A 25,464-nucleotide genomic window follows, 5' to 3' on the forward strand; every position below is an offset into this window, starting at 1 on the left:
CAGTGTGAGTGTGCCCTGGAGCACACAGCACAGGGTGAGTGTGCCCTGGAGCACACAGAGCACAGGGTGAATGTGCCCTGGAGCACACAGCACAGTGTGAGTGTGCCCTGGAGCCCACAGAGCACAGTGTGAGTGTGCCCTGGAGCTCACAGAGCACAGTGTGAGTGTGCCCTGGAGCTCACAGAGCACAGTGTGAGTGTGCCCTGGAGCACACTGAGCACAGGGTGAGTGTGCCCTGGAGCACACCGAGCACAGGGTGAGTGTGCCCTGGAGCACACAGAGCAGTGTGAGTGTGCCCTGGAGCACACAGAGCACAGGGTGAGTGTGCCCTGGAGCACACAGAGCACAGGGTGAGTGTGCCCTGGAGCACACAGAGCACAGGGTGAGTGTGCCCTGGAGCACACAGAGCAGTGTGAGTGTGCCCTGGAGCACACACAGCACAGGGTGAGTGTGCCCTGGAGCACACACAGCACAGGGTGAGTGTGCCCTGGAGCACACAGCTCCTTGTGCTGAGCAAGGAGCCCAGGGAAGAAAGATCCGGGCAAGCAGCAAAGCTGAGAGAATTGCAGCAGCACAGACATGACCTCCTGCCCTGTAACTGGAGCAGGATGGAGAGGAGAAGCTTTCCTAATTTAATCCTGGGCAGCTTTGGCATCACAGAAGCAAATCAGCTGCATAGCTGCACGCAGCCCAGGGAATGATAAACAGGGCACAGAGAGGGCCTGAGCTGCAGAAGAAAGGCGACATTGTGCTGCCAACCAGAAACTCCTGAGGTTGTGAGACTCTTCTGTCTCCTCAGAGTGGCTGGGGCCCCTCCTCCTGCCTGGCCCAGCTCCCCTGGCTGGGTGACACTGAGCAGCCAGCAGCTGGGCTTGGCAGCACGCTCTGCTGTGCTGGGCACTTGTGGGAATCCATCAAGACAAGTTAGCAAGGCAGCCCCTGTCTGGATGGGCACGAGTGGACAAGGAAGGGACATCAGCAGAGACAGAGTGAGCAGCAACAGAGCAACAGTTTTGTCTTTCAGTTCTCTCAGGAAAGGATGATGATTCCTCTTGGGGCAGGTTTGGTAGCAGGACAACACCCCAGCACAATCCTTTGGTTTTGTGCAGCACCTGTGCAACTGTACAGGTGTTACCTGCAAGGGGCTGTGCTCCTGTACATCCCTCACACCTCCCTGCAGAGAGAAGGCTGTGCAGAGATGAAGGAGGAAAGGACATTTTAAATGCACCCCAGCACTGCCCAGACCTTTCTCCTCTCAGAGCTGAGCAGATGCTTTTGCAGAGGTAAATGAGAACAGCCTGGCCAACCTTTCAGTCATTTTCTGAAAGTCCTGCCCACACCTACAGCAGTGTCAAATGCAGCTCTGCCCTGATGATAGCCAGGCACATTTCTGAATCAATGAAACAAAACACCCCACACCTCTCCAGCCTGGGCAGGCAGTGTGTGATGCTGGAAGACTTTGCTCTGGTGCCTGGAGGTGACAGTAAGGGTAACAACCATCATGTGCACAGGCATCTTGAGGAACCAGGAGCGAGGGTGAACCCTCCTTTCCCCCAGGTGCCAAAGCAAAAATGCAATTTGGGATTTCCAATAAGCACACTTTCCTACCACATTAACCAAGGCTGAAGACTTAAGCTGCCTATCTCATATCCTGAAACTGAGAGAGGAAAACTGAAACCTGTCCTTTTTTGGCAATGCTGGCTGCCAGCTCACTCTGCAACCCTGTTAATTATTTATGTTTTTCAGGAATATGCCTCTCTATTAAAACAAAGCCCAGCTCCCTGAGCTGTGTGAGGCAACCTGGTGTCCCTCGCCCCAGGAATCAGGCTGCAATTAAGTTATTAGAGATGCTGTGGGAAGGGCACAATGGGATTACAGACCCAGGGTAATTAATTTGGGCAGAGTCACAGAAAAACTTAATCCCCAGGCTGGGAGAAATTTCAGTTGGTGGTTGGGAGGACAGCAAGCAGCTCTGCACAGAGCTGTGCCCATGGATCCCTCTCCACCTCCTGCAGCTGGTACTGGTGAAGCACTGGCCTCTGTTTGCAGTCAGGGGGACTCTGCCGACCCTCTGGGCACACCAGTGCTGCAGCAAGGGCAGGAAATTTTGCTTTATACAGCCAAAGAGAAAAGTGCCAGGCCACAAATGCACCTCTAACCTGGCCACTCTCCAGATTCATTGCTCTGGGAAATCTCTAGACCCAGGCTCCAGCTGGGACCAGCACTCCAGAGCCCATGCTCTAATGCAGAACAGATCAATGGCCTGATCTGGTTCTGGGCTCTGGAAAGTGGCTGATGCTGCTGCTGCTGCCAGGAAAGCCAAAGCTGCAGGCACCTGAATGCTCCTTGGTGTGGCTGGATGGATACACCCTCCATTACCAGTGAGATATGGAGATCTGAGTGCAGGGCCAGCAGCCTGCTCCCTCTCCCCTGGGGACTCCCAGAGGCTCCTTAATTTGTGCAGGTCTCTAATCACCTTGAGGAATTTAGTGAGCTGGCTCCATTAACTGAATGCCCCCTGGCTGGTGTCCCTCTCATTAGAAGCAGGCTGCATTGCTCCCTTATCTGAAGAGGAATGATGAGATAAGGGAACAGGGGAGGAAAGAGTAATTGAGGCATGAAGGAAACAAAGGGAGTGTTTACCCCAGCCTGCAAGGGTCACCAGAGAGGGTCTCTGTTCATGGAAGTGCCACTGAAGTGGAGAAATCTCCACCTAGGACATGCAGAAAACCTTAATCCCCTTTTGGATAGCAAAAGCCAGAGCAAGAGCAGTGTGACACTTCTGCATGTATTTGCTCATTGAATGATTGGCCCTACACACCCCAGCCCTGAATAAACTTCACTTTTCAGGAAGGTAGAGGGCTGCCTGGAATTGCAGGTGGGCGCTTGGAGCCTTAAGTTGTGGAGACACCAAATTACCTGGAATCTGGACACTCCAGTCTTTCCAGATGATTACTCAGGTCTGTAAGTGTCATTAAGCAGGGAGTGGATTTCTAGTAAAGTGAATTAATTTCCAGCCATACTTCCCTGCCTTTCATTTTTGCTGTTCAGGTTTCTAGCCATAACCCCTCTCACCCAAAATGATGGAGAAAGGCACTCACCTCTGGCATCCATGGGACAGGGCTGCCAACAGCTGCATAATTTGATTTATTCCTCCCACCTATTTGCAGCTCTTGGACCTGAAATACAAGCAAAGAAAAGTCAAAATACCCTGAAAAATGGCACCGCACTGACATGTACAAGGTGGTTGTACACAAGCTCTACAAGAGGGTTCAAACCTCATCACAAGAACATATGAGAAAATAAAACAAGTTTTCCAGCTCCCTTTCCAAAGGACAGACCAGATATCATGGATGTAACAGGGTGAAAATGCTCCCTGGTTTTTTTGACAGCATATTTACATGGTGAGCTGCTGGGGGAAAAGGATACCAGGTATTTTATAACTGCTTGCTAGAGTTAACTTTAGCACAGAGTTAAAACTTAGGTCATTCTCTGGGGTTTTTTTTCCCCATCTATGTTTCAAAAATGTTCAAGCAAGAGCTCTCCCAGCACTGCCTTCACTCAACAACACTGAGATGGGCTTCACTGGAGAGCAATGAACTCTCTGCTGACCTTTCACTTCTGCTTCTATCTTGCCTTCCTGTGCCACAAGCCCAGCCAGCCTCATCCCACTGCTATGGCTTGGTACATCTAAAACACCTTAATTGGCTACAGTGGGGCCATTGTAGGCTCACATTGCTGTGACTCAGCTCAGAATTTGCCTGTGGCAAGCTCTCCTTCCTGTGAGAAGTGAGATTGGTCTCTTGGGGCCAGCATCAGAAAGGAAGGGCTGCCCTTCTGCACGTTCTGCTCCTCACCTGGTGTCCCAGCCTCTGAGGATAGTCCAGCTGAAGGCTCGTGTCCCCACCTGGGCCACTGGGGTCTGACAGAACCTTAGCAAGCTCCCTCCAGCTCTCATATCCTGTGCAGAGGAAACAGAAAGGTGTCAGGAAAAAGAAAGGTGTCAGGGAATTTTTTTTCTTAGAAAAGAAAATGTAGCAGTCACCAGTATGAACTGGCCTTGCAGGGCTGAGAGACCTCCAACAGTCTGGAATGGTCCAGCAGAGATGTGGAGTTGTTTTATGTTGTTTGGAATTTGCAAACTGGCACAGAGAGAAAAATTGCCCGTATTTTCCTTAAAAGCTCTTCCCTCCTTCTTATTAATGTAATACTTAAATAAAGATTCATAGTTCTAAGATAGATATCAGAGATTTCATTAATCACCACACAACTAGGAACATTCTTTAAATTACTCAGATAAAAAAAAAATAGGCAACAGAAATCAGTTCACCCCTGGAGATTAATGGAGGGAAGACACCAAGAGCAGCAGGATTTTTCCTCTTGTGCAGAGGGGAGAGGTTATTTGGTTTCATTGTCCCACTCAGCACCTCACTGCCCTGTGGAATAAGCTCAGGACAAAGCATCAGTAACCTGTTTCTTTTGGGAAGGGCTGCTGGCCACCAGAGCCAGCCCCCTTGGCTGCTCCAGCATCCTGGCATGGAGCCTGCCTGCCAGCAAACACAGAAGCCTGGCTGCACACAAGTGCCAATGGCTGACATCTCTTTGACCCTTGGAAAAGAGAAGAAAGGCAGGCAATTCTCTGTGTTGTACAAATATTTACCTAACACACCAGCCAAGCACAGAGCAGACAAAGGAGCTACGAATGAATCTGGAGGCAGTGATTTCCTTGCTGGGTAATTTGTGCTTTGACAAGCCAATTCTCCAGCGTGGTAGGAAATGATTTTCAGAATATAATAGGATCAACACTCCCCCTTAGGGAAGGTTCTTGGCACTCCACTTCTGAAAAGATTGGCTTTTCCCTAGGGGTCTCCACGGGACACCCTTGAAGAAGGACCTGGTTTTGCCCCTGCTTTCCTCACTAAAGGGAGGAAACCACAGAAAATTCAGATCTCCTGCAGCTTCCTGAAGTCAAAACATCTCCCAAGGCCAACTGCTCACCAAGGTTTTCTCCACAGCACGTCACAGGATTCAAGGCATGACCCTGCAGGTCCCCACTGCTGTGTGACAGCTGCAGAGGGGAGCCCTGAGGCCACATCCCCTGCCCTCTCAGGAGCACCTGGGCAGGTGAATCTACCACAGGTTCAGCCTGTCCTCAAGCTCTCCCTGAGCACTGCTCACTGCCTTGAGCACTCTCTTGATGGCTACTTAAAGTCAAGGCCTAAAAAAAAGCAGGAGTCAAGAGCTAAAATACCTCAGCAAACACTTGAGTGCTGCTAAGAAGGAAGGCCAGGACTACTAGTTTTGGTGGTTTTGCTCCAGTCCCTCTACAAAACTGGTTCTGGCTAAAGAAAAAGAAAAAACATGAAGGCAGAAAACCATGAAGGCAGAAATCAAAGGCTTGGGAAGAGCCTGTCTCAAAGTCAGGGGAAGATGCTGGGCCAGGCCTTGCTGCCATCAGCCTGTCAGATGCACAAGACAGCTCCTTGCCTTTCTCTCTTCTGGGCTTCACTTCCCAAAGTATTTCCCACCACTTTCCAAAGCATTCCCCATCCCTTCCCAAAGCACACCAGGTGTTTTCCAAGGCTGTTTTTTCACCTCAAACACCTCCAAGGAAGGCAGCACTGATGCAGGCACAGCTTGCCAGAAGCAGCAGCCAGACTTGCTGCCACATCCTCCCACCTCCTTGGAATCAGTCTGATCTCCTCTCTACAAGCAGAAGTTCACTTTTCTACTTTTGTACCCCAATGGTCCCTCACAGGGATCAACCAGAGCCATGAAGGTGGTTCTTGCTCAGAGAAAAGTGGTTCTTTTTGTCCCTGTTCCCATCAGGTTGGCTGCTGAGGATCCAAATGCCCAGCAGGGCCAACCCTCAGCTGCTCCTCTGGATTCATGATGAGAAGCCCTCAGGATCTGAGCTTCCTACTGGAAATAAGAGGTAGGTGAATACAAAGAAAAGGCAAAGAAGCTGAAGAGGAGGCTGGAACAGATGCTGCATCCTACAGCAGAGCCCCTGCAAGAGGCAGTCAGTCTGGAGCCAGCTGCCCACAGCTCCAGTGAGTCGACCATTAACAGACAGAAAAGCTGTACCAAGAGAAAATAAGATTGAGATGGTTCTTGCCTAGGGTCTGGTCATGTCTGCCTCTTCTCAGCCATGTTTTTTACTGCTCTTGGGTTAAAAGTCAGCAAAGGAAACTGCAAGTGCAGATGAAGAGATCTCACCCAGCAGTTATGACTCTGCCAGAGCAATGCACTTGAAGCCCAGGTCAAGAGGAAAAAAAAATTAAAAAAAAAGCAGAAAGCCACAGCCAGAGATAAGAGCCAGCATCACCCAGGGAGCTCTCAGGCCTCAGGGCAGGAGTGTGACCAGAGCTGCTGTGTGTGTTCAGAGATTAGATCCACCCAGCCACTGCCATGCCCCTGGCCCCAGACTGCACTCCACATTTCAATTAGCCTGTGAAGATACCTGGCAGTGGTGCAAGAGGAAATCCCAGACCCACTCAGGTGATCAACTTCCCCTCTGAAAGATGAGATTTGATTACTCTGCTGTTGTTACTGCTGCTTACATAGCTGCAAATGCTATTAACACCCCCATTGTAGCCAGCCCTTTTATAGCCCTGCTAAATGATTTCACTCAGCAGCCTCAGGAAAGAGCAGGTCTACAGGCTGTTTTGTACAAAAGCATTTTCCTTCTTATGAGATCCTTCTCCTCTTCTTTTTGTTGCAAGGATAGGGCAAGAATTAAACTGGCAGGAATGCAGCAGGGTGTTGTTCTTCATTACCCCCAGCATCCACAGATCCCTCACTGTGGCTTGATGCTTTAACCCTCACGTGGATGGTCTTATTTCTCCTCTTATTCTGGTTGAATATTTTGAACTTACTGCTATTCCATGGGACTTGAGCATCATTTGAGGTTTTTTCCAGTGCTCCTCATGGCTGAACAGGAATGCAGGTGCAATACCCAATACCCCCCGACATTACCACTAGGTGACTTGCAAACACACTGAAAAAAATGCTGTGAAGGTTGTTTGAAACTGAATATAAGAAGGTGTGAGAGGGTTTGACATGCATTTCACACACCACAGCAAACCCTACTGCTGGTGCCACTCTGCAGAGGAAGCGATGCCCATCTATCTCCTGGCCTACCACACACACCAACACAGCCCCACAACACAAAAAACCATGAGGATGAGGAGGAATCTGACCTTCCACAAACAGAGATGTGGGTGAAGGATACAGTGAAAAGAGACAGCCAACAGTTTCTGGACAGATGGGTGAATTAGGTCAAGTCATGCATCACAGACGGGGTCAGAGAAACTACCAAAAATCCGAATTCGAGGGTGGGGCCAGGGCAAGGGAGTCTCTGGATACTTATTTAGGTCAATTAAAAGGACAGACAGAAATGAGTGAACTTCTTGTCCTCAGGTCAAGATTGGAACATCACTCCTGCAGTTAAAAGAATTCAAGGAGCATGAAACCCAGTTGTTACCCCTGCAAACTATTCCATTTCTGGTTAGTGCAGAACCCACAAATAAGACTGCTGACCTCCTCCAGGGACAAAGCTCAGGTTAGGAACCTTGTGTGCAGAAATAAATTACTCCATTCTTCCTCCAGGTAGAACTCTGATTCACTGCCATGTGAATGGCTTTGCAAACTGACAATAAGCTGCAGAACATTAAAGGTACTTGAAGTATGATGGAGGAAAAGCCAGGGCACTGCACTTGGGAAGGAGAGGAAAATCAGCAGACATGAACTGCCTGATGCAGTCTCACTGCCAGACTCACCCACAAATAATACCTTGCTGCTGCTCCCCTCTAGGTATAGGAAATGTATTTTATGCAGCAAGTGATGAGGAACTGATAAACAGTGGCTGGAGCAGTAACTGGTTTCACAGAAAATACAATTAAATTCTTGCTTCTGTCATTAAAATTTTCCACTGCCCTAGTAAAATCATTAAAACCAGCCATGCCACACAATTATCTAGCAAATATTGCCTGCTGTCTGTAAGCTCAGTGAGGATATGACACATGGAGATGCAGTGCTGGATTTGAGTGAGAAACACCATCATGCAGCAAAATTACAGGGCTGAGCTCCTGTCAGCTCCAGAAATGCCTCTATTTCCACCTAGAACGTACTAGAACAAAACTACTGCAAACTCTTGCTTGTCTGCATGTTCCACACTGAAGGCACAGGAGGCTCAGGAGCTCCTGTGAGCATGGAAGGGTGAGCACACAGCCAGCTGAGTTGCCACAGCTCTGGCTGTGCAGTCACAGCCCCTGCCCCAGGTGACTTCTGCCCACAGGATCCTCTCCTGCCCATCCTCATCTCTCCAACAACACAACTGAATCTCTCCTCTCCCCCACTGAGGGGTCCTGAAGGATTAGATTAGGGAAGGGGGAAGAGCAGAGCTCTCTGTATTTCAGGAGAAAGAGGAAACATTGGTTCAAATGAAGACTGAGCAGAAGAGCCCCTACTGCTGCATTCAGCAGCATAAGATGAAAGCCCATGATTTTGGCACTGATAACTTCTGCAGCACAGCAGGGAGAAATGCTGGCTAGCCTGTTACTCTCTTGAGGTATTCCATGGGCCATCTTAAACCACATAAAACACATATAGAAGCTTTTAAATCATAAAATATATTTTCAACATTATGGCCATAATAGCTGTGCAGTTAAAATCCTTAACTGCTGGCAAGTTGCACTGTTTAATTTACAGAACATGGCAATTGTGCTGCAATTATGGTGTGCTTGTCCCTGAGACATTGTGCTGCACACAGGCTGCCTCTGTGTCTGCCTCTTTGCACAATATTGCCATCAAAAGCAGTCTCTCTGCTTTTACAGTCTTCAGGCACAGCTACAGAATTCTCTAAAAAGTATAGCGTTCTCAAACAGCCAGTCAAAGAGGGCTGATTCCAGCCATGCCAAGAACAAAGGTATTTGAGTAGTTCCCATCATGGAATCACACTATCACACTTACCAAGCCAGCCTTTGCCAGTCATTGTCTTCAAAATATGGGATTTGCATCAAAACATTTACTGGTGTGAGATTTGCCTTTGCTCCATATTCAGTACTTGGAGCACTTGGAAAAACCAGCAGGTTGTGAGAGGAACACAGAGTCAGGTGTTTTGTATGCCAGGCTAGATTTTGATTTTTTCCTCCTGCTTCTAAAGTAAAAGTAATTGGCTACTTTGGTGATGAACTGCAACATTAGGCATTATTTTTGTTTCAAAAATGCCATTAATCCTGAAATTTCTACCAATTCGCTCCCAGTGAGCACATCCTCAATGTGGCTGACACACTGTCTGCCTTATTTTGTTTTTCATACAAATAATAGTAGCAACTTGAAAAATTCCTACCTAAACCTGAAGTTGACTGGCATGAAAAGCAGATGTTCCAGCTGTTTTTGATCATTGCAAGTGGTATTCCTGGCACTCTCCCCACCATTTGGTGAAGCTGTGCCCTTAGAGACAGGAGAGGCAACAAAGGCCTGCTCATTGAGGTAACAAGTTATTTAAAGCTGAAGTTTGCTTTTTCATTTATCAGTACCTCAGTGCAACACAGCACAGGCACTGCACTTGTCCACAGACCCTGCCTGTTCTAATTCCTACCTACTCCATCATCATCATCATCATCACTGAGGACTGATTTTGCAAAGAGATGCCTGTTTCTAAATGCTTTCTACCACCAACACATCTGCTGCTTTGAATAAAGCTGCAGAATAAATGCAATTAATAAGAAGTAGCTGAATAAATGCAATTAATAAGAAGTAACATACACAGGCAGCTTCCCTCCCCTGAGCACAGATAGGTACCTACAAAAATCAAGAAAGAAAATGGCAGTTTTATGCTCGGCAGTCCTTGCCATCTGTTTTTCTTTCTGCAACAGAACTGTGTCCAAGAGAGCTCAACAAGGTCATCCACAAAGCTTTCAGAAAGCTTTGGTAATTGCATTTTTCTCAAGTGATCCAAACACTGCAGCAACAGACTGCCCGAAGAGCTTCCCAAGTCTTCAAGATTTTTTATTTTTTTTTTAAATACAGGAGCTGTCTAGGATGTGAAACTGAACATCAACTGAGCAACAGACCTTCAAGCCAACATTTGTTACTGCTTTACCAAACACAGCTAATGCATTGGTTTTTTATCTTGGGTGAGGATTTTCCTGAAGACTCAATACCTTGCTACTTCCACACAGATGCAGCATTCCCAAAATATCTTCTTGCAGCTTGGGTTTCAGTAAATGCCATTCACTGCCTCCATGAGAAAAACCCCCACGCTTCACTGACATCTCTACTTGCCATTTTGCCCAAAGCTGCTGTAACCAATTTCTTTCCCTGAATTCACCGCAAAAGCAGTAACTCACTAATGCTGAAATTATTATTCCCATGGTCTCTGTGAGCATTACAACAAAACTGCCACCCTACACTTGCAGTTTCAGTGGGGACAGGAGGCAGACTATGGACATGACTATGGGCAGAGGGAAATAAAGAAGGGGCTGGACAAATATCTGCCAGAAATGGTGAAGGTAGGGTTGACCTGACCTCAAGGCAAGGAGGTGAGCTAAACCAACACTCCTGTAGGCCACCCTGAAAATATGATTGGTTTAAATTACTTTAAATGACTTTGTGCTTAAATTTGTTTAAATGACTTTAAATTGAGGACAGCAGAACGACTGTTCTGCCCATGGCTCTGCACAGGACATCCTGCTCTGACATCAAACAAAGCCCTGGAGACAGAGGCACCTCTGACTGTGGGACAACACAAAAGCTCCCCAGCAGCTCTGCTGAGGAGGGACCAGCAGCACACATCCTGATAAACATCAAACCCACAGGGATAGAACAAGTCTCCAACACAACAAAGAGGAATTGAGTGCAGTGATTGGGGCACTGCTCTGGTGCTGCTCCCTGGGTATGTCACATTGGAAACAATCTGATAATTGCATTTTCAGTCAGATGAAGCTCTTCTAATGATGTTACTGGAGTTTGGATGAGGCTCTAAACCAATCCCAAGTATTTCAGGAACCTGGATGTAATCCCTGTTTGTAAGCTTACTTCCACAAATTTCATTCAAAATCCAAAACTACAACTCCTGGTTCAGACTTAGGCGTCATTGAATGATTTGTGCTGAAAGGGACTTCAAAGTTCCAACCCCTCTGCTGTGGGCAGGGAAATCTCCCACTAGACCAGGCTGTTCAAGGATCCAACCTGATCCTGAACACTTGCAGGGATGGAACATCCACAACTTCTCTGGGCAGCCTGTTCCAGTGCCTTACCATCCCCATAGTGACAAATTTCTGCCTAATATCTAATCTAAACTTGCCATCTTTCAGTCTAAAGCTATTCCCTCTTCTCCTATCATTACATGCCCTCATCAAAAGTTCCTTTCCAGCTTTCTTGTGGGCCACCTTTAGGTACTGGAAGGCTGCTGTAAACATGATCAAACGTTGATTAAAATGGCAGCAAAAGGCAACTGGAAAATCAGGATATTCTCCAAGAATGTCTGAAATTTCTCATCAGATGCTGACACCCCCAAATCTATGCTCCAAGCTTTATCTGACCTCTAAGCCTAAATGCCAGCTTTCATCTGTCTTTGCAGTGGAACTGTGCATGCAACCTGACACCAGCATCTCTGTTTAGCAAAGCTGAGATTTGTAACCCTGATTTCCTCTGAATCATCATCATCAAATAGCAACTGCTAGTCAGGGCGGAAAAACATGCAAAGGCACGCTAACATTTTGATAAGTAATGGAAAATCCTATGCACCTATGACCTAAAATATCAAGCCTCAGAGTACTAAGGGGGCAAGAGCATGCTCAAGCTCTTCCATGACTCAAAACTCACATGGACAAAACAAGCTCCAGTCCTTCCTTCAGTCCTGCCTTTGAGCAAATGCATGCTGTGCAATGGGACAGGCTGCTTCTGGGACAGCTTTATTTACACAACATGTGTTGCTATGAGGAAAAATCAGGGTTGTGTAAACTCTCTTTTATAGAGCTCTTACCCAGTGACATAATTCCAAAATATGAACTTCTGAAATAGTGTTTCTCCTCTGTCTGAACTCCCACGTCAATGTCCTGCTCTGGACCTCAAACCAGCCTGTGCAACACACTTGACAAAAATAATTTTGAAAGAAAGCAGGAACCAGGAGGAGTTCACAGAAACTGCTTTTTGTCCCACAGAATCACAGAATATTCTGGGTTGGAAGGGACCCAACAAGGATCATTGTCCTTGCACAGGACAACCCCAAGAATCCCAGAAAGCCTTGTCCAAATGCTCCCTGAGCTCTGTCAGGCTTGGAGCTGTGACCACTGCCCTGGGGAGTTGTTCCAGTACCTGAACAACCTCTGGGTGAAAAACTTTTCCCTGATATTCAACCCATACCTCCACATAGACAAAAAGAAAGAGCTTCTATTTACCACGACCTAGTTTGCTAAAACACTCATGCCTAAATCCCACTGTTTGGCAGAAGATTTACTGAGACTGCTGAATATTTTCAGCCTGCTAAACTGGGACAGACTCCACTCTCACTTGGGATTTTTTTTTAATGTGGTGTCTTCCAATTAAAAACTTTCTCAAGAAGACTTAAGAGAGGCCACACAAGAGGAGCAATTTCAGTTTGCTCTGTAACTCTTGCCTTAAAAGTTCTTTTTTTCTTTTTTTTTTTGGGCATCCTAGGATCCTTAAAGTCCACTGCAGCTGGATTTTAAGGATCCAGCTGGAGAGGGATTGTCAGAACCCAGGACATTCCTCTGGCTGCCCTGGGTGATTTGAGACCCTGGCAAGGGGCTCAAAGACCCTGGCACAGAGTCAAAAACACCTGTGCCTTCAATTTTAGCCCACAGAAACAATTACCAACTTTGTGTGAAGATTTACAAGCCACAAGAGTTTGAGTAGAATGATTGTTAATTTGCCACAGGGTGAAAAAGTAGAATTTTGGGGATTTAGAATGGGGGTTCAAGAAGCAGCATGAAGAAATCTGGGTGTGTCCTGTTCTTCTTCTCCTACTTCTTGTCCTACATCTTCTGCTGTTATGGTGCCACTGTTTGATTGGTTTAGAGTAGAGACAGCTGTCTAACATAGGTGATAGGTATTGGAAAATTATTGTAAATAATGTACATATAGTTCTTAGTATAAAAGGCTAACATCACCCCAAGGGCAGTCACTGTGCCACAACCCAACCTGCTGGACAGATCTCTGCAGGTTGGAGAAGAAATGTATCGGATAAGAAAAAACAAACAACCTTGAAAAGCAGAACCGACAAAATTCGACTTCTTCGGCGGTCGCGGGGCTGGGGAAAAAAGAGACTTTCTAACACCTCAGGAGTCATCTCAACCACAGAAACTTGAGAAGGGATGGCAATGGCATCACCCCCTGGAGAGGGACAGTGATGGAGGAGGGATGCTCCGGGTGGCAGAGTTGGGGCACACCTCTGGTCCAGCAGGACCAGGACCAAGCTGAGGGGGCTCTGGGGCACCAGCACCCCCAAACTCCACACCTGGCCCAGCTGGGTTCAGCATCTCCCCCACCCCTGGCCCAGTCTGGCTCTGTCTCCTTGCTGTGTGTGGAACACTACCCTTGAACTTTCCTCTAAAAAGACTCCAGTGTGCTGCTGTCACCTGCTCACCACGAGCACATTTGCAGATGTGCAGACATACAATTAGAGGAAGTTACAAATAAGACCCCTCTGTGAGGCACAGCACAGCTGAGAAGCAGGGAGGTTTATGATATAAGTAGTTTAAAGGAGTTTTAAATGGCTGATAGAGAAGATTCTGTTTGCTTTGGCAAAGTACATGCAATAATAATGCATGCACTTAGTGCAGAAAGAGAAGAACCAAAGCAACTGTTCTGCTCTTAGTTGGTCCATAGGCACATCCCTCACTGAGAGGGGTTTTGAAGCTGATAAAGATCTTTCTTATCTGAAGTGCCAGCAATTTTTAAATTGTATCTCTCATTTTTAGCTGATTCCAAGTGCAGATCCTTTCTGAAGACCAAGTTGAAAGAAATCCACGTTTTTAGGGGAAAAAAATCCCTTAACTACTGTATCTCCTGTCATTCTCTCCCTGTATAGGGAGTTTGAGTTGTTGGAGATTGTTGGAGTTTTTTTTCATTGTGATGAAAAAATATATTTATATTTTTATATATTGATATATTTTTCATCACAATGAAAAATATCAATATTTTATATATTAATATATTTATATAAAATATATTTTATATATTATGTATCTTAAATATATTAATATTTTTATTATTATTATAGCTGGGAGTTGGAAACACAAATTAAAATGCTTTAACAGTGGAAATATGATGGTGCATTGTGCATCACTGCACGTTGTGAATGACATTTAAGATGTACTACAAATTTAAGCTGTATTAAGCTATATTTGTTAAATTTAACATATTTAACATTTAAGCTGTATTCCAAATTTAACTCATTTCTGTGTTACCTTCTGTATTAACAAGACCTGTGTGATAGGGCAGTGTGGCAAAATGCTAGACCTAAATTTCATAAAATCAGGGGAACCATTTCTACTGCTCTTTCAGAACTTGCCGGGAACCGAAAAATTATTTACTGGGAAGTTTCTGGTTTGAGTTCTGCCCCAGACAGAACAAGCTGAGAGCCATTCATGAGCTGAGCTGCAGCTGAACTTTCTGGAGCCCAGGCTGCAGGGGCCAGCCAAACGCTGCTGCAGGGCCCCTGTTTTCCACCAGCAATCCCAGCCACCAGCAGGCATTCCTGAGGGCTTCCAGGAGGTGATCCTTCACCCAGCAGGAGACAGCTGGGTTACTTGCCTTGGAGCTGGGCCAGCCTGCCTCACAGAGCTATCCTGTTTCAGTGGAATATTTAACTTTGCTGTAGCTTTCTACCAGAGCATTAAAATTGCCCTTCCAACTGCTTAAGGTGGCTTGCGAGGACTGATTGCAAAATTGTAATTTTCTTTCCAACACACTGGAAATTTCCATAAGCTAAGGAAGAGAGCTTCCTACTGCCCAGCAGTCATCCAGCTAATGAACTTCAGGACAAACAAAACCCTAACAACTGTCTTAAGTTCCTCTTGTGTAATTCAGTACAGGAAACTCACAAAGTAATTCCTGTACTGGCTCCAGAATAAATGTCCACTGAAAATGCCATCTGACATTAGTTATTTACATGCTGACCCGAGATTTCATCCAAATACTCTCCTCAGTCTCTTTACTAAGTTTTACTGACCTTTTCCACAGGCTCCTGGTGTGATTCCTACCAAGCTCCACTGACTCTGTTCAATTTGAGTTTTTTTCCATAACGGTCAGAGTGCACTGCCTTACACAATCACACATATCAAAAAAACCCAAAATTCTAGCATGTTCTGCCAAAACTGAAGGCCAGAGAGAGCAGCTGCCCTCTCACCTGCATTTTGCCAAAAGCTGTTTACTGTCTGTCCTTTATGTTCCTCTGTCCCCAATCACTCACAAAGCTCCAGGTTCTACATTGCTGGGAGAGCATCAGACCTCAGGTCTGGTGCTCTGAAACATTGCAGTGCATTTATGTGCTAACCACTGTTTCATAGGAAAAGTTCCCAGTGCATCTCCTGGGATGGAGATGAGGACTCTGTGTGTCTGTGACTTCCTGGGCTCCAAAACAGCCTAAGGTAGTTCATTCCTCAGTACTCTTTTAATATATTTTTAATGCATGCTAATACCAAAGCACAGAATTGCTGAGGTTGGGCAGCACCTCTGGAAATCATCTGGTCTGAGCCCCTGCTCACAGCAGCATTACTTTCACCTAAAGCAGCTTGCACCAGAATCCCAAAGTCCTTTCTTCTTGTTTTCCTTTTCTCCTTTTTCTTTTCCCCTTTTCCCTTTTTCCTTTCCTTTTCCCTTTCCTTTCCTCCAAAGGGATCCTCTGAAGCAATTCCCTGAACACAGTCAAGTCTTCTCTCATGAAGTCCTGAACTGTAACTTGCCTTGCTCCAAGTTTACTCCAGACTGCTCACCACACAGGACTTCACAAAAATAATTTGTGAAGTAGTTTTTTTAAGACAGACCTAATGCACTGATAACTCTTAACCCCAAAAGTTTACAACTTCATTACTTTTGAAAAACCTGTCTTTAAGTACCTTGGAAGCAAAAGTCCCAGGGGAAAGTACTGGAATTTGAGCCAAGCCACACATGTGCCTATTTAGAGCCTAGCCTAAAATGGCAATACAATTAACTACTTCAGAGTGTGCAAGAATACTGTGAGGTTTCCTCTCTCACTCTCTGCTCTCCATTACAGATGAACCTTCTCCACAGCAAGTTTCAAGTCTGTGATCAAAAACATTTCTGATCCTGGAAAATGAGAATGGAGGGACAAAAGAGAAGAGATTGAATGCCAGAAGGAATAAGGTTTTGCAACCTAAGTTTATTATTCATATCCCTACTATATTAATGAGATAAGGACTTTTTTTTTCATTCAAATAAAGCAACCACAGAATAATATCCAGGTTACCACATCAGAATTTCATAGGATGTATAAAACATGGAGCAGAAAATAAATCCTGTTTGCTGCAGGATTTTAGGGCTTTGTCTATCATATTTCATAACACACAAGTGCCACTGTTAGACACGCTCTCCTGCTTTTGATGCCAAAATAATGCAATGGGAATTTCAGCAGTCTATTGTCCTGTGGTGGTTTGACCAGGAAGAAGTGGGAATTCTGGGAAGCTGTGGTCAAACCAATGAAGGTTTTGGGTTTGAGACTGGCACCTGGTGTAGCCAGTGGGGTTTGGACACACCTCCGAGAATACACAGGGGTTAAAAAGCAGGGCACTGCCCTTGGCAGTCTCTCTTGGGACGTCGCGGCGAAGAGGTCAGATCACCCTCCCCTGTCCAGTCGCTGCTGCTGGGCGGGGGAGGGGCAGCCACGTGGTAGGCCCGGGGCCTGGACAGAGATGGGGGTGAGAAGGCCCTCAAGGATGGAAGGGTGGAGGAGCCCCAAGAGACATCGGGCAGCCATTCCCCCCCCCCCCCAGGAGGGAGAGAGAGGGAGAGTCGGCGAGACAGAATGTGATAGCAGCCGGCCCAGGAGGAGAAAGGGGGGAGAAGGGTGCAGCCCGGCCGGCCGCAGCAGCAGCGCGTGTGGGAGTATCATCGTTCCAGGACAGACAGAGACTGAAAGTTTTAACCCCTTTCTTTCATGATTGGGGCCTTGCAAAAAAATGCTAATCCTCCTCGAAGCTGAATAAGAAGGGAGATGAGAGATGAGATGAGACAAGGACCTGGCCCGAAGAACGTAGAGATGATTGAATGGGGAGAGATGATTTGGAGTAGCCTTTTGGCTGGACTTTTCTTGTGGCCATGGACTCAGTTGCTCCTGTGACACAGACTGCACTTAGGGGGAAGCAGTGGCTCAGAACCAGGAGGGTTCATCGTGAGGACCCCCGGCCCCAGGGGGTTGGAAAAATATGGGGGGACAGATGTCCCAAAGCAGAGACTGTGCCTTTTTGGAGTGAGACAAGGCATCCTTAAAAGACAACCCTAAAAGCAGCTCTAGTCCATGCGTCAGTGGTGAGAGCACTGGGCATGGAAGGAAGATGTCACAAGCGGCAAAAAGACTTTTTTTCCGGGCGGTGCCGAAGTGACAGAGAAGCACACGAAGTTTCAGTGTGTTTCCAAGAGAAGCCTATAGAACAAGAAAGACTCCTTTCCTCTTCATGAACTGAAGTTTGAGTATACTAAAGTGTAGTGCCAGGCTGAGCAGTTAGTGATTTGAGAGAATGTATCAGATTGAGAAAGTCAAGTAGTGGAGAAGAAGAAAGTAGTTTTTGTAAGGTTTTCAATTTTTTTTCTTTTCCTTATAGTTTTTCCCTATTTCCCTGTAGTTTAAGTAATAAAGTGTTCTTTATGTTTAAGCTAAAGCCTGTTTTGCTTATTCCTAGTCACATCTCACAGCAGACACCAGGGTGAGGGCATTTTCATGGGGGCACTGGCTCTGTGCCAGGCTCAAACCCTGACAGTTTATTCCTCAAAAAAAGTCCTGCTCTGGTGGAATATGCTAACAGGTAAACTGACAGCAAGCCAAACCAAAACTGCTCATCTCCAGCAGGTTCCTTTCTGTGCTGCCCTGGCTCTAGCCAAGACCTGGTGGTGCAGAGCACAAAATGCAGACAGCACCACTTCAGGATGGCCAATGTGCTCTCCTACACCCTCCTCACTCTTTTAGCCAACATCAAGAGTGACACTCACAAACAGACATCACACACTGCGGTTTTACCTGCTTTTAAGGATCTGGGCTGCTGGAGTGAGTTTTGTCACACCTTTCCACAACACTGACTGAAATTTGAGGTGCTTGTTCAGCACTGGTTCAGACAGCACTGCAGAGATGGGGCTTTCACCCTTCTTGAAAAGCAGCTGTGCTGGTGTTTGAAAATTGAGTAACCTTAACAGCAGCACTGATGAAAGATCAGGACAAGGCTTGTGAGGAGTAAATGAGTAAATTCCAGCATGTCCTGAATGCCAGCAGGCTCTTCTTGACTGTTTTTCAGTCAACATTTGATGGTGAGAGTAACATAAACTTGATCCACAGAAGTACTGTGAGGGTCAATTATTTCACTTTCTAAAACACCAAAAAATATCAGCATGGAGAGTCTGATTCACAGGATCTGTGCACTCAGGCTCACACAGATTTGTTACAAAAATGCTACTGCTTCTATTGGAAAAATCAGGCCTCTGGGCACTCTGATCCTCATTAGAAATAAGAAAAAAAAACTCACTTTCTAGTTTAAAAAAAATCTGATCTCTGTATCTCAGAAGCTGGCAAAGTAAGCCTCACTGGGTTTAACTTCAAATGCTTCTAACTGCATAATTTGGAAATGTCAGAGCAACATTTTTTATTCATCTCTGCATATGATCAAAAGCATGACTGTCACAAAACCAGAGACACACAGCATGTCCCAGAACTTTGGTGAAATCTGGTCCCTAAAGCATTCAGTTGCTGTGAGCAGCCCTTGTGGAGAGGTATCTTTTATGAACATTTCTAACTATTTTGGGTTCTCTCAAATAAAAGAAGAGTTTAATTAGCAACTTCATCCCTGCTAGAGACTGTGAAGAGTTACAAAAAACCAGAGCAGGCAATTTTCCATCAGACTCTATAGAAATTTTTCACATATTTCTAAAACCTATCCCTCTATCTAACCCCAGGAAGTCTTATGGGTTTTTTTCATAAAACCTGAGCTCACTCATGCTAGCAAAGTAGTGGGCTCTCTGGACAGGCAAGTTCTCACACAGCACTAGCTCAAGAAAGGAAATACACCTCAAGCTTAACGCTAACTTAAAATTTTTTACAAACAAGAAATATCACAGAAGAGAAAAAAACCTGTATTTTTGTCTACCAACTCTGCAATAACAAGATGACTGTACAGTTTCTTCCACCCCTTCTCAGCTGGCCTCTCTATGCTTTTTATTTGTTTTCTTTTCCCCCCTCAAGGGCACTCCCTTGCCCTCTCAGACTCTTAGAGCCTCTGACTATTTTGGGGTAGCACACAGACCTTCCCATCTCCCAGTGGCCCTCCTGAAAGCTCTCTCATGTTTCCTGGTGAGCTCTGTCTCCTCTTTCATCAGCTGCCTGCAAGCCCTGCCCCAGTCTTACAGCACTGGAAAGAAACACAACTCAACAGCATTAATAAATGATAGCTGGTCCCTCCTCTCCCTTTCATCTCCTCTCTGGCTGGAAGCAATCCACCTGCTCCCAAGGCAAGGAGCAGGGATTGTGGGGCTGCCTTGTCAAGCTCCAGGATTGACTCCAGGACAGGTTTGTGTCTAAGCAGGCTGCTGACTGAGCCAAAATGTTCTCCTCAGCTGGCCCAGGCTCCTGCCAGCACCTGGAGTGGAGAACACGGGTGGCTCCAGCAGCATTGCACTTCACCTGCTGGCCACAGGCTGCTCCCAGGAATCAGCCACCGCTCCCTGCTCCTTCCCTGCCTGGAGCTCCTTACAAAACCCATTACATTTTGTGACTCATCCCTCACCCCGGGGTAAATCTAAGGAAAGAAGCAAGGATGAGGAGAAAAAAGAGTAACTGTCACACAAAAAAAAAAATATAAGCTATTCTTTCCACCCAGGACTGCCCCATCTCAGACATGAGAAAAGCACCAATGAAACCATTACAGCAAGCTCCCAGAGCTCCAGGTGGATGGATCACTCCATTGGGTGATGGACACCCAATGGCTCTGCTGACCCTGACCTGTCACAAATGCCTGGGGGACAGCAGTGCTCCTTACAGTGCTCCTGAGAGCTCCTCACACTGCAGGGTCACATTTCTCACAGCAAAGCAAGTCCTTTCCCCTCCCCAGTCTGACACTGACCCCTAACAGATGTATGGGAGCAGGATGTGGGGAGGCTGTGGCACCTGTGAACCTGAGACACAAGAATAAACCTCCAGTGAAATCCTGCCTCAATACCACAAGCAAAGCAGAAGCCACAAGGGAGCACATTTGTTCAGCAACTCAGTGTGCAGACTTTAAGTAGGATCCATGAGATGCCAAAATGCAATTACAGTCAAAGAGGTGATACAGGACAGCATCTCAGTATCCTGTATTTTCTCTTTTTAGCAGTTTGCTCCAGTTCACTCTGCTTTTATATCAAAAGGATGTTTTCCAACCAATGGTGCTGCAAACTGCAAGCTGGAGAACCAAGCCAGGTTATTTTTTGCTCTTTAAAAACAAAAACATCACCCACCAGGGATTTTGCCCAATGGTCAAAACTGCCCAGCTGCCCATTTGTGTGCACAGCTGTACACAGTTTGTACAGAGCTGTACAGCTACAGGAGTGGAAGGAACAGAGCTAAACCAAGCTGCCACAACCAGCAACATTAAAAGGATCCTTTTAACCACCCATCTTAGTAATTAAAGTAGCCTTCTTCCAGTTTTCTGAGTGATTGAACCACCCTGGAAGAATCAACCCCAGCATATTTTCAAACCATGTTCTGGTTTACTCAGAAAGGGCCAGTTTTTAACTCACTTCTTACAAGCATTCACCACATGCCTGGATTGTCTAAAGGCCACCCTTAGCCAGATCAGGAGGGAAATAGAAAAAGCAGTGACCATACAACAGCTAAACAATATCAAGGACATGCCAGGAGATTTTGATCTGCTCCTGGAAGGTGCACAAGCAAACAAACAAAGTGAAATAAATATGGTAGTTCATCTATTGCAATTTCTGCACTCAGGTTTAAGACCCTCTGCCAGAGATACAGTTCCTGTGCATGGAACAGAAACCACAGAGGCCTGCCTAGGGCTACTCAGCAGGCAGACATGGTCCAAACTTACTGAATGCTCCTGGTTTCAATTAGGGACCAGGGCTGGGGCTTAACTCCATCTTACAAAAGAAAAGGGCTCTCTGAAAAGTCACAGCATATGCACAGTACCTCACTGTGCAGGAAATAAAAGCCTTACGTAGGAATTTAGTAATTAGAAGATCAGGCCATTGGTTCATCCCATCAGATAATCCACCTTTGACCAGCAGCCAACATCTAATGTTGAAAAGGCAGAAGAAAACAACCTTCAAAAGTAGCTTCAGCTGTATTACCTTACAGAGAAGAAAAAAAAAAAGTGCTCATGACCTACAGAAACAGTCAGTGGATGCCCTGCAGCACAAATTGTAATTACTCTTCTCTTACCAGGCATAGTTGCAAGTGTTACTGTTAGTCATAAAATTATCCAACCCTTAAAAAACACCAGCCACACCACTTGCATCACTGGCTCCTGCAACACTGGATTAACTATGCTGAGAGCACCCAGCACACACACAATAGACTATTTTACAAACAATGCTCTACAGGTTCATGGTGTAAATCTCATTAAATGTTACAGTGCTGAGGGAAATCAAGAGACTGATTTCATCTCTAAAGCCACTTTGAATTCTGCTGTAGGACCGGTGTGAAGGTGTCTCTCTTCACAGGGGAAAACAATAAAGACACAGGTATCTTACACAAGTAAATCCTGTCACAAGAAAAGCTCTTCTGGCTCAGGCACCTCTGTTGTTCCTTCCCTTGGTCCTTCTGAGACCTCATGGTATCCCTGAGCACTGAGGCACACAGAGCCAGCTGCCCTGCTCCAGAGATGTATCTGCATTCAAGGACATGTCAGAGCTCAGTCATGCCTGTTTATGTCCTCTTCCATTTTTAAACAAAGCTGCTCTGGCCCATGTTGGCTGCAGCCCAGTGGGAGTCCCACACTGGCTTCCGTGGGCTCAGATCCAGCCCATGGCCTCACTCTATTTATGTTTTGATGAGCTGCAGCAAGCAGGGCAGACAGCTTTGTTGCACAGCCAATTTTTTACAAGTCACACACCAGTGAGTGACTCCCGGGTCACCTTTCCTCCTGAACAGTGCCTGTGTGACCATATTTGAAAGAGGTTTCCTTGTATTTTTCAGTTTCAGGTGTAAGGTGTCCAGTTCCACTGTGGCCTTCCCAAACAACTCCAGTAACTGAGAGAGATCCAGTTATGCAGATGAAGGATGTATTGGTTTGACCATCTCAAATCCCACACAGCCTTGCTTTAATTAGGTCCTTAGAGCCACCTTTGAGTTCAGAAATCCTTCTTGTTTAACAGTTTCTTCCTCCAGCATTGCCAGATCCCCAGGCAAAGGTTTTGAGGTTTTGCAGGCACTTTTCCTCCTATCAACAGAGATTTTAAACTTTTCACTTTGTCATCACTGTGGCCAAGATGGCCACCAATCTCCCCTTCAGCAACGAGACCCTCTCTGTAGACAAGCAGCAGATCAAGGAGGGCATGCTTCTGAGCTGGCTCCCCTAGGACCTGTTCCATAAAGTTGTCACCCACTTTTTCTGGATCTTTTGGTTGTACCACCTGTGTGATGCCCCCAGTTAACTTCTGGCAAGTTGAAGTTCCCCAAAAGGACCAGGGCAGTTGACCTGGAAGTGTTCCCTTAATTCCTCAAAGAATAATTTGTCAGTGGGAGTTGGTGTCCCAATTTGTGGCTGGGAGGTCTATTGTAGCCTCCCACAATGACATTTGCATTATTTGTTTGCTCCTTGATTCTGACCCAGAGGCTCCCACTGGTAACCCTCCTGTTACACACAGTGCCACCCCTCCAGGTGAGGAAATGCTGTGGGATAGTGGAAGAATTTGAAATGTAAATGCATGGCTGCAACCCTAGAAAGGAAACTTGCAATGGCCATGTCATGTCTTATTTATTTCAGGATCTGACCTCTAGAATACATCAAAGGTTTTTTTTTTGCCTTAAAGGATCCCAGAAGATAAAAGGACTGTAACATACTGCAAGCTGAGCAGTCCCAGGGGATAGCAAGGCCTTCATGGTCATGAAAACATTCAGGGGAACACAGTGAGGCAGCACTAAGTAGGTGAGGTCAGCAACAGGCAGGCACTCGCATGCTGGGGTGGACAGGTATGTGTGAAGAGGAGTGAACGTGTGGGGAGCACATCCAAACACCCAGAGAGCACAGGGAGGAACATGGAGCTGGGAGATGAGGTGGGTGGACAGCCCCAGAGATGAAGGGATGCCTTTTGGCAGGAGCAGAGATGTTTTTCAGGGAGGAGCAGAGCGATGTGGGGCTTTGGGCGTGGAAGGAGGGAGGAGGGGAAAACTGGTGCAACAACATAGAGGAGTGAGGAGGTGCTGCAATCATTGAGGCACAGGCTGGGGTTATCCAGGTGCTGCTGACTTCCCCTGGGCAGGGAGCTGGTACAGGAATTGCAGCACACACCTGAGATGTGCCTACAAATGGTTCCTTGGGACAGTTTTACATGGGAGTTTTACAGCAGCATGTAATAGACACAGACTGTTTCCTGAAGCCTCTCACCTGTGCTGACTTCACTACATAAATATCCCACACAGAGAGGATCCCTGCCTACCACCACACACGAGGGAAGGCAACAAGAGAAACCCTGTGTCAGCAAGGAGCAACACTGAAGAGAAAGTGCCTGAAAGCACTCTCTCCTCTGATGGACACAAACTGCAGAAGACAGCCTGTATCACTCACGATGTTTTCAGACTGCATCTGAGACTGATTCCATGAATCCCAGGCTGTACCTCAACATTACCTGTAATGTTAAAACATCAGGCAGGGTGTAGTGATGCCTCCCACACCTTGGCTTCACACAAAGGAAACCACTGCGGCCTACAAGGCTTTTATGCAGAGTAGTAAAGCTGGAGTTGAAGATGTCCCTCTGCTCTACAAAACAATTCACCAAGCACTGTCAGCAAGCTGTTTAAGACCAGCAGCACAGTGCTTAGCTGCCAAAACCCTCACCTCATCTCCACTTCACTCCTCTGGCTCAGAGCAGAGAGGGGGGAACTGCAACTGGATGTTCATTACAGATCAGCTCCACACAGGCCACCCTGGGTAATAATGAAGTGCATGTAAAATTGCCCTAGAAGCAGAGCTCAGCATCAAATTCCCAAACAACACAATGTGAAGTACAGGTGCTGCAGTTCTTCTGATGGGAAATAATAGTTCTTAACCTGGAACAAACAGGTTTGATTAGATATGCTCAGCAAACAGAAGGTGCCTTTGGAGCACAGGACACTTAAAAGGTGCTATCGTGAGGCTACTTGGTACACAATGCAAAATTAGGTTAGGCCTTTGTTTTCTTGGGAGATTCAATTGCTGGTTTCTGAGTTTCTGGACTCTGGGCTGATTTTGTAGTGCTTAGATCACACAGAGACCCTCTACATGTAGAACATGCCTTTAGAACTTGAGATATTGTGATGTGCCTAAAAATGGTTCCTTGGGACAGTTTTACATGGGAGACAGCAGCATGCACACACCTGAAGAGAATAAAAATATGCTTATTTCTTTACAAAGCTATAGATCCAGACAGTACCATAACACCTACTTGAAATAATAACAGTAAATTTTTAAAATCTGGATTATTGATAAAGATTTGCAAAGAAAGGTGCACATGGTTTCATTTAAGCCATATAGTGAAATCACAAATCCCAAGAACTCACAACAAAATAGCTGATAAAGTCTGACAGCATTAAAGAAAAATGATAACTTATGTGCCTTCAACTGCACAAATGGATCTACCACATTCATGAGAAAAATCACTAAAGCCTCATGCCTCTGCCTTGGCCTGCCAAGGGTTGTCCTGAGTGTTTGCTACAAACACAATGGTGGCTCAAATGCTTTACTCCCTGCTATCACCACTTTCTCTCATTCTCTCTCTTTTTTTTTTTTCCATTCTTTTTTTATTTTTAAACTTGTATATGCTTGCTCTGGGAGATCCTCCCATCAAGCACTGCCTGATTTGAGAACCAGCCCAGTATCAAACACCTGAGCTGTCCTTCTGGGGGCTTCTACCCTCAGCCAAGCAATGTATGAAGCTCCACTCCCAAAAAAGCTTTCCAGTGACTAAAGCCTTAATTTGCCTTTTAATTCCACTCAACAATAAGAGAAATACACCCCAATCTAACACCAGGGGATATAGGGAAAGCAAGCAGCTCACCCACTTGAATCACTCCAGTTCCAG

General features: G+C 46.1%; 1 protein-coding gene across 2 annotated transcripts in view; it reads right to left on the reverse strand.

The window, feature by feature from the left end:
• The window catches only part of B4GALNT3 (beta-1,4-N-acetyl-galactosaminyltransferase 3), a 61,864-nt gene that overhangs the window by 21,048 nt on the left and 15,352 nt on the right, over nucleotides 1-25,464 (reverse strand). For both annotated transcript variants that reach the window (XM_064736488.1, XM_064736496.1), the window contains exons 2-3: nucleotides 3,858-3,961; nucleotides 3,102-3,179 (exon numbers count right to left, since the gene is read on the reverse strand). In XM_064736488.1, the coding sequence (XP_064592558.1) occupies nucleotides 3,102-3,179; nucleotides 3,858-3,961 (182 nt within the window). The remainder of the gene's footprint in view (nucleotides 1-3,101; nucleotides 3,180-3,857; nucleotides 3,962-25,464) is intronic.

The sequence above is a fragment of the Zonotrichia leucophrys genome, chromosome 1A (assembly GCF_028769735.1).
Source record: "Zonotrichia leucophrys gambelii isolate GWCS_2022_RI chromosome 1A, RI_Zleu_2.0, whole genome shotgun sequence".
In the NCBI taxonomy this organism is placed as follows: Eukaryota; Metazoa; Chordata; class Aves; order Passeriformes; family Passerellidae; genus Zonotrichia; species Zonotrichia leucophrys.